We start from the raw sequence: 9975 nt of genomic DNA, 5'->3' as shown, positions 1-9975 counted from the left end.
ACAACCATGATCAGATGGCCACAAACATTTACCCTATCCTAACCTCAGGATGCCGAATCTGGCCCCTTGATTATACACACTGCATACATTGTGCCTACAGAGATGCAGACGGGGGGATTATAATTGTTATCTTATGCACATGTGGTGTCTCAGCGGTGTCTTAGTGATATTTTTGTAAGAGCTATATGTTAAATTCTCCGCCCTGCAGCCGCGGTTTTTCATATAGAACTGCTTTGTGGCCATGTCTGCATTCTAAGGATTTCCTGGAGCTGGACTCCAAAGAAGTTTTAAGTGGGAAGAGGTCAGAGATTCTTGCTGAAATGAATTTCTGAACAACCCCATTGACTAAAGCGGAAAGAGAGATGATCAGTCCAGTGAGAAAGTGCATAGCTTGCACAGACGCGCGCGCACGCACACACACTGGAGCCCAAACCCTGGGGACAGCATACTCGCCACCGCTGTTAAGTAGCATGTGGGTATGTAGTGTGCACACTTGGCGCCCGCTGCATAAAGAGTCTTTTGATAGTACAGTGATGTGTGTTTGTTTTACATGTGAGCCACCACCTCAGTGCCCAGAAGTCTGGTGTTTATTCAGTCTTAGTGGGCTTTTGGCACACCGGAGAGTTCAATAGTTCACAGGGCAGTTTCGCTAACAAAGAGGGGAGCGAAGGACACGCAGAGAAATGCATAAAGTTCTCCTGGAGCAGATTTGAGAGTTCTTTCTCCTGGATGGATTGCGTTTTGACATAGCAGATGATGCGATCTTGATTGGCAGGCATCTTCAGGCTTGATTCCAATCTTCTTGAGCTGAGGGCACACACAAGTGCTGCTTCAGTGGAACGAGTTCCCGTCCAATTCACGGCCCCATCCACGCATATAGGAATGCTTTTGAAAAACATTTCTGTCCAAGCAAACAGCGTTCTTGATTTGAAACACTCACAGGAGCATGCCAGTCCAGTAGGTGGCAATAGTATGTCGGGCAGCTCAAGAATAACGTTAAGAGCACGTAAAAACACCAGCACGACCAGAAGAATGTCGAACACAAGGATTCACGTGTGACCGATGACGAGATAGAAATACTGTGGAAATTAAAACTGCAAACATGTTAACAAACTTTGCAAAACCGCAACGTGGTACTGTGATGTCAGAGTTTTCAATAACGTGTCTTCCCGGCAACACAACAACACTGAATTTTAAAAATGTCTCCACATTTGACCTGTTTTTTTGTTGTTGTTTGTTTGTTTACCAAAAGGCCATTTTCATGTGGATGGGAGGCCAAAACGTAAAGAACCAAGTTTTTGCAAAAATATCCGTGGACAGGGCCTAAATAGGCCAGTGTTTTCATATATACTACTTCTTTAGACAATCACTATGTTCCAGTTGAAAGATTAGCTGGGTATGGAGCATTTTGGGGCACTTTTGCATGCTCCTGAGAAAGGCTGTACTGTTTGGAAGGCATCTGTTCTGAATTTGATGGTAGCATCACATGTGTCCTTCTCTGTGGTAACAATCCCATAATTCTGTTCACGGCACCAGAGTTCCATGATGGTTTAAAGAAACAAGGCAAAACAATCTGTCACTAACCACAAGTCACTTGCTTGTCAATTGTACTTGTAGATTTCCACAAGTCATCCAGTCCTTTTAAAGGTCCTCTACAAGGACCTCCACATAGGCAACCAATGTAGTGATGCTGAATCCGTAATTAAATTCAGACCATTTCAATGAGGAGGAGCACCATCACTGGATTTTTTTTCATTAATGTATTGTGATTGCTAACATAATTAAGTCTGAAAGACCCTCTCACAGGGGTGTTTTGATTCAATTCTACTGAGCTGTCTGTCTGCCAAGCTAAGGCCTGTTTTTATAATAACCATGTATTAGCCATTAGTATTAAGCATTGAGATATGGTTAATATAAGGACATATTAACCATGTGTTAGCATTAGGTGTTCTGTTTTACAAACCCATGGGTTTCCAGCAGCAGTGGCTCATGGGATAGATTTTGGTGGGGTAGGGCGACACTAATAACCACACAGCCTCAAACAAAGTTGAGAGAGGCTGTCACACTTTAGCATAGCCACATTATAGGCAGCTGAGAGTCAACATATAGATAACCATCCATCCATCCATCCATCCATCCATCTTCTACAGCTTACTCCTTTTCAGGGTCACGGGGAACCTGGAGCCTATCCCAGGGAGCATCGGGCACAAGGCGGGGTACACCCTGGACAGGGTGCCAATCCATCGCAGGGCACGATCACATACACACTCACACACCCATTCATACACTACGGACACTATAGATGTGCCAATCAGTCTACCATGCATGTGTTTGGACTGGGGGAGGAAACCGGAGTACCCGGAGGAAACCCCCGCAGCACGGGGAGAACACGCCTACATATAGATATCAAACATATAATCTAGCAGCTTGTTTTGAGTGGTTTTATACATACCTTTGTTCAATTGTGTTTGATGCAGCAGGTGTGTTTGCCAGATTTCAGCAAAATTTTCAGCTCAACTACAAAAATCCACACAAAAGACCTGTAAATAGTCCAGAGACTTTTGGCAATGGACAAGCCTTTGTGTGGGGAAACAAGGTCACTGTGGTACACACGCATTTCTGAGGTACCGACATTATCAATACCATAATCCCCCGCTCCCTCTCCCACACTGTGCAATATATCTTCCAACATAAATGGTTCTGTACATCATAAACACATCACTGCCTCTACTTATAGTTTGCCATTGTTCATGGAAATACTTTCTATTTCATTCCTATAAAACAAAGCCTTGTCCGAGGCACAGAGTATTTTTAAACTATCCCAATTTGGCAACCCTGTCATTAACCGTCTTGTCCGCTGCTCCTCCCCCAAGCATGGGGCAGCATGAATCTTACCCCGTTGGGCCTCTATTAGCACTTGTTGCAGTTTCCATAATGACTCCATGGCGCTAAATGGAGCAGCGAGCATGCTGCCCCTCAATTGTGCAGCATCTGGAAAGGTGAGCAGATCAACAGAACATCAGCTTATATCTGTCAAATAGCAAACATTTTTTTAAGTTGTTGGTCACTCACAAAAGGAATTTAAAAAGTTGAGAGTGAGGACTTTATGAAGAGTAACATTTATTGAACGGCTGATTTATACATGGTTACGCTCCACCCACCTGCCTGGGTGTACGAGCTGCCACTGGATTTCAGCCTGGTAGTGGAGGCTGTAACACTTCTAAAATAAAAATAGGCCATAGATACTATGAGCAATCATGCGTAAAACATGTTAGTACCATAGTTTAAAAAAGGAAACATGGTTTGAGGAGTGCCTTTGGGACAACCCCAGCCAAATTTAACCAAAGGAATGTCAAATGTCTGTCCAATTATACCTTGCCTCTAAATGACCTTATTATTCTGCATGGGAGTCTCATCCAACAGAGACCCTGTGTGTTTGTTTAAAGCTTTCCCCTTTTTCTCTTTCCTTTTTCTCCCAGCAGCTTGTGGTCGCTAACCTCAGGCGCTACCCACTTGTTGGCTCGAGTGAGCTCTGACAGTGAGCCTTTCGAAATTACACCTCCTCAATACGTCCAGACGTATGAGAAACGTTTTTAACGGTCTGGTCCAAATAGAGCAGACCAAACGCAGTGTTGTTGGGTATTTTCAGTTGGAAAGGGTGGGCAATAGTGCACAGTGCTCCGATTCGGAAACCCACACTCTCAGAAGTGCTGATGTTTAGTCTCTGCGGTTGCTGCTTGGGCCCTGTAGACTGACCGTGGCCTTTTTGTGGATTACTAGGTTTCCATAATGCCACAATATATAGCAAAGGACACGAAGACCCATCATTCTCACACACGCACAACATTCTCAGGCTAACATCAACATCCTGCAACAAACATGGTCCTCCAACGAGCACATTCATCAATGTCTAACAACCACACACCACACTTCTCCCAACAGGCACTTTCTCAAACGTCACCAGTCTCCAAGAAACATTCTTTCTCACATTCAGTGTTGTCCACCAGTGCTTAACATTGTCCAACTCACAAAATCTCACAATAAACACAAACATTCTCAAGCAAACATTAGCTTTCTGCAACAGAGTTGTCCAACAAACATTGCGTTATACAATTCAACATTCTCCTAAACCCAGATTTTCCCAACAAACACCAACATTCTCAAATCATGTTTATTCAAACATGTAATGCTTTGTTCCCCATGTGTTGATGTGGGTCCTCCTACCTAAATTTACATTTGCGGCATCTGGCAGACGCCCTTATCCAGAGTGACTTGCCTTCGTTTCATTTCATTTATACAACCGAGCAGTTGAGGCTTAAGGGCCTTGCTCAAGGGCCCAGCAATGGCAGCTTGGTAGTGCTGGGATTTGAACTCATGCCCGTCCCAATCAGAAGTTCAGTGTCGTAACCACTGAGCGAGCACTGCCCAAAAATTATGATATGATGTGTGAGGCATTTTACTGGCATGAATTCATCTCCTATTTGAGCAGTGTTTTAGCACATTTCTAATTTGTTTTTTGTTTTTTTTTAGTCTGGGTTTGCTGGATGTTATTTAGAACACACTAGTGTACAATCTAAAAAAAAAAAAAATGTTTGTGTCGAGTAGAATTGGAGTCGTGTACGGTGCTGTAGAATGTGGCCTGTACACAGTATGATTGCTTTATAACATGCCTTTGCGATTCTTAACACTGACACATGACTAATGAAGAGGAGGAAGTTCCTGAGGCTTGCCGTAGGTGGTACTAAAGGCAGGCAGAGATTTTTATTGGGACCGTTTTGTGAGGTTGAGACCACCAAGGCCGGCTCTACATTCTCCCTACACTTAAGTGTGTTGTCTTCTCTTTCAATGTTTGTTTCTCTTTTGTTCCTGTCCCATTTTCACCACTTGCTTTCTGGTAGCTCTTTAAAGTAAATCTATATATATATATATTTTTTAAAAACAAACAAAAAAACATGCTAGTCAGTCTGTACATGATTGGAAAAAAAATTGAGTGTTGCAGCCAAAAATGATTAAATGTGCTGCGTTTTTTTTTTTTTTTTTTTTTTTTTTTTTTTCTTCAAAAATTTGCGATGCAATTTGCGGAATTTAAAAAAAAAAAAAAAAAAAAAAGATCGATTTTTTGCTAGTGTTGAGGGGCCAGGTGAGGTTCTCTACCTCCATGAAATTTGGTGCTTTTGACGATCTCCACCGAGTATGTTCGAGTATGCCATCGACGTTCAGAGGAGAGTGGTCGCTTTTTTCTCTCCTGAAATCAGAACCATCTCTTTTGTCCTGGAGAGACTGGCTAGTGGCCATGTGAGGTGGTCTACTCTCATATGTGTATTTAGCTCTGTATGTTCCTGTACACAGGGGGGGCAAGGTGCTTCAGTGGTTCAGACATTTGCCTCGCACGTCTGGGTTTGAGGGCTCAATTCCTACCTCTGCCCCGTGTGCATTGAGTTTGCATGTTCTCCCCATGCTTCGGGGATTTCCTCCGCGTACCGAGGGAGGAAACTCCAGTTTCCAAAGACGTGCGTTGTAGGCTGATTGGCATGTCCTTAGTGTGTGAATGTGTGTGCCCTGTGATGGGTTGGTACCCCGTCCGGGGTGTCCCGCACTTTGTGCCCCGAGTTCCCTGAGCAAACACGCATAGGATAAGCAGTACACAAAACGTATGGATGTCCCTGTACGCGTTTATGTTGTGCGTCAGTGACGCAGACTATCATTCTCTTTTGATGCTAGCTCTAAAAAAAAATTTTTTTTTTAAACTTATAAAAACTTTCCTGATATTTCTAAAAATGCATCACCAGAAGCCAAAGCATAGATACACATATGACCTGTATTCGTTTTTCCCCTTTTAATAACTGAATAGCGTTGGGGATGAACTGAAGTGCTTGTTCAGCAGGTACAGACTTAAATCAGACACTGGGACGGCAGTGAGAACTTCATTAGGAAAACATCTGAAGTGTTACTGGATGCAATGACGTTCTCTTCGTCTCTCTCCAGTTGTGCCCCCCAGCTGAAGGAGCAGCCTGTGCTGTGTAATCTCCCTGAGGAGTCTGAAGAGTGTTTAACTGCTCCCAAGTATAAGCGGGATCTGGTGCATAAGCTGAAGGTGTTGAGGCAGGAGTTGTCTCAGCAGCAACCACAGGCTGGCCACTGTCGCATCGAGCTCTGTAGAGATGAGATCTTTGAGGTAAGTCCCAACACTTTACCACCTTAATACCTATAGCTCTGCAGTTATAGAAAACGAATCCGATTAAAGAAGTCGCTCTTTAAAACCCGTGTGCCTTACCACAGCTCATCAGTTGGCACCTTAACAATGCTCTCCTGTCCCTTCACACAGCTCTTTATCACGGCTTCCCGACACTTTCTTACATCTTCCGATCTTTAACCTGTCTGCCTCTTTTGCTTCTTAATTATTCTCCTCCATAACATTTCCTCCTTAAACCTTCAGCACCTTGTCCAAGCTCCGTAAACGTTCCGCCCCTTGACGAAGATTCATAAACCTTTGCGTCTTTAAAATGTCAGGATCTTATTATGTCCCCTGAAACCGTACGCTCCTTAAACCTTTAGCGCCGTAGTGCAACTCATTAAAGTTTGTGCTCCTCAGCATATCGACTCCATAAACACTCCATTCCTTAACACATCTGCAAACCCTCGGCTCCATAAACTTTCTGCTCCTGAATGCAGCTTCTTACCATTTTGCACCGTAACATTGTTTCCTAATTTAATGTGGCTTGAACCTCCTTCTGCTCATTAGCTAAACCTGCGTCTTATTAAACGTTCAGCTCCTTAACCCTTCTGCTCTTTAATGCGGTTCCTTAAACCTGCATCTTCCTAATGCAAGAACATGGAATCATTTCGCAAGGACCATTTCCCGGATTTGAGAAAAAGAAACAAAAAACCCTAAACATATCCATATGTACGTCGGTGCTTGGAAGTTTGTGAACCCTTTAGAATTTTCTATATATCTGCATAAAACATCAGATTTTTAAACGAATGCAATAAAATATTACACCTGGTCATTTATTTACTGAGGGGAATATTAATTAACAGCTATAACAATTAAAATAATTAACAACAGGTTGGTGTGACGCAGCAGTAAACAGTGTTACTGCACTCTTAAACACTTTTTTTTAACACACCTTTGTGTCTAGTTAAGGATAACACATTTTGTGTTGCTTTCAGCATCAGCAGTGTGTTAGTACATTTCCACACAAAGAGGAACACATTTAAACTAAAACGCAATTGAAAGAAGTTCAGGTGGCATTTTATTAAAATCATTTAAACATATATAAGATATAATAGAGATAAGAATCGGAGTTGATGCATCTTCTTGCAAATCTCCCTGCCATCTGGGAAGACGGGCGTCCCACTTCCTTCCATTTGAAAAGCTGTAAAAGAGTTAAAAAAAACAAAAAAAAAAAAACAAAGAGGGTTGGTTAGTTGTTAGCTACAAAATATGGACAAATGCCTTTGGGCTTTAACTGAGAAATTGTGTTACAGAATCCCAAATTGTGTAATTTAAAAAAAAAAAAAAAAAAAGTGACCTCCTCTCTCCTAATGAACTAAATGATGCCGTGGACTCACCAGGAAACTCTAGCTAGCTTGTGAATATTTATTTTCCAGCCTTTTAACACCTCATTGCCCATTGTTTTTTTTTTTTGTTTTTTTTTGCACAACCTAATTAAGTCAAGCAACATTACAGAGATAGTTGAAAGCATTACAACTTAAACTCCATCCTCTCCTTTTGTCACGTTGACCTTTTGCGAAGAACTTTTGGCTTCAACATTACTGAGCTAGCTAAGTTCCGTTAGCCACTGATCGTCTGCACTGTTACCCGGCATTAACATTCACCGAATACACGAAGAAACACCACCCTAACCCATCCTCCTAATGCTAATTACTACAGCTTGCCTTGTCCAAAACACATGCTAAATGCAGTTAATGTTAACAAACTCTCTGTATTACATCATGGTGAACAGCTGTAGTGTTAGCTTATCGTTTATCTTTCAAAGAGGTAATGGGAATGTCTAACATTACTGTGAGCTGTATGCTAAAGTAATGTTATTAACTCAGGTGAGGGTCTAGGTTAGCATCACTCATCCCTACTGGTGACGGCATACTGTTGACCCTAACTCTGAGTCTCAGGTAAGTCGTAGACCCCGACAATTATATAATAACCTCGGTCCATACTTCACAGCCAACATAAACACATGACACTAGTAGTGTAACTGTGGTCATAAAAATCCCAGGACACTTCTGGTAAAGAGTAGGGGCATAACCCCGATGTCTGGGCAAAATTCCCCCATTGGCCCTTGTCTATCCTGGTCAATGCGCTATATAAATCTAAGGCATTTATTTATTTAATGCCAACACTGAGGAAGCAGTACATGTTCTTCACTTTTGAAGCCATCGCAATAGATAACGTTAATTATGACTCGCCGAGTTAGTTTTCCCATGGATACATTTTCGAGAGCTCCCTGCCTAAATATCACAACCTCAGACAGGTATTTTCAGCAGCATTAACACTAAATAGCGATGAACGCTATATAACTTACCTGTAGTCAGTCAGTCTCCTCGCCTCAGGACTCCGACTCGGCGGTCACAATCAAAAGCTCAAAGTAACGGACCTTCACCTTGAGGCGAATTTTGATGTGAATGATTTCGTCAGCAGCGCAGTCCGCGCTATGATTGGACAATAACTTAACACACGTTGTGTTGGTCACTCGCGTGCCTTTTTTTTTTTTGTAATTGGATCATTTAAACACGTGTTGAAATAGTAATAACACAAAAAGTGTGTAGGATAGGAACACATCCTTTCTGAGTGTGTACTTACCCCGAAGTTGATTATTTTCAATAAACAACACTTCCTGAAATGAGGCATTTGTGATGATTGTGGTATAAAAGGTTTGTATTATAATCATAAAGAGTACTTGTGCAATAATATTGGACACGGGTCAGGTGCATTATGGGGTAGTAGGGGCTGGTCTCCCTGGAGCACTGTTACACTGCATATTTCCGGGCATGCTTGAAGGGAGGAATGTGAACTTCTCAAACAGCGGTACATCCCCACTCTCCCCGGCCATATGTTTCGTGGAAGGCAAACACGAGAGGAAGAGACGGAGAGAGACGGAGACGCTATAACTTCTCAACTCTTCGCAGCCAGCATTGAAAAATATTACTTCAATGTCAGGTCAGGCAGTAAAATAGATGATAATAGATAAAATATTATCATCATCATGATAATGACATAATTGATGATTTACTGTTTTTAAACCATCGCCGGTATCTATAACAGCAGCCATTCATCCTTCTGACACAAATAGCTTATTGGATATGCTTCATATGGATATGGGGGGTCATGTGACCTGTCAAGAGGATTCTAATTCTAATTCGCCAGTTTAGCAGTTGAAATGTTAACAGTAACTCAGAAACATAATGTTAACGTCCAACAGTATGGCAGAAGCCATGGAGGTTTACTTCACTAATGCTAAGTGTAATTATCTTTTCCCCTTGACTGTGCTGGTAAATTGTAAAGAGATGTTGATCCTCTTGACATTTTGTCTTGTTTCTGCTCCTAGTATACCATTACACTGTCTGTACAAGATACTTCCTGGGTAGTGCAATTGTTAGACTAGTTATTAGTTAGTTACAGTGGTGCTTGAAAATTTGTGAACCTTTTTAGTATTTTCTAGATTTCTGCACGAATATGACCTAAATCATCATCATCATCATCATCATCATCAGATTTTCAAAGAAGTCCTAAAAGTAGATAAAGAGAACCCAGTTAAACAAATGAGACAAAAATCCACTATTACATCATTCTTTCTGTCTACTTTTAGGTCATATTCATGCAGAAATCTAGACAATTTCTAAAGGGTTCAGAAACTTTCAAGCACCATTGTAGCTTATGTACAGCATCTAGAGTTTAGTGTTTTCTACCTTGACTAACTTCCTGAATGGTGAGCGTATTGTTTGCTTTGTTTGCGT

At 41.8% G+C, this 9975-nt stretch overlaps 1 protein-coding gene across 1 annotated transcript in view; it reads left to right on the top strand.

The window, feature by feature from the left end:
- The window catches only part of LOC108273115 (E3 ubiquitin-protein ligase SMURF2), an 87143-nt gene that overhangs the window by 66554 nt on the left and 10614 nt on the right, over positions 1-9975 (top strand). The window contains exon 12 of the mRNA XM_047158865.2: positions 5986-6175. Coding sequence (XP_047014821.2) covers positions 5986-6175 — 190 coding nt within the window. The remainder of the gene's footprint in view (positions 1-5985; positions 6176-9975) is intronic.

The sequence above is a fragment of the Ictalurus punctatus genome, chromosome 12 (genome assembly GCF_001660625.3).
Source record: "Ictalurus punctatus breed USDA103 chromosome 12, Coco_2.0, whole genome shotgun sequence".
Classification (NCBI taxonomy): domain Eukaryota; kingdom Metazoa; phylum Chordata; class Actinopteri; order Siluriformes; family Ictaluridae; genus Ictalurus; species Ictalurus punctatus.
The sequence above is the reverse complement of the archived record's forward strand: the minus strand, read 5'-3'. Positions and strand labels throughout refer to the sequence as shown.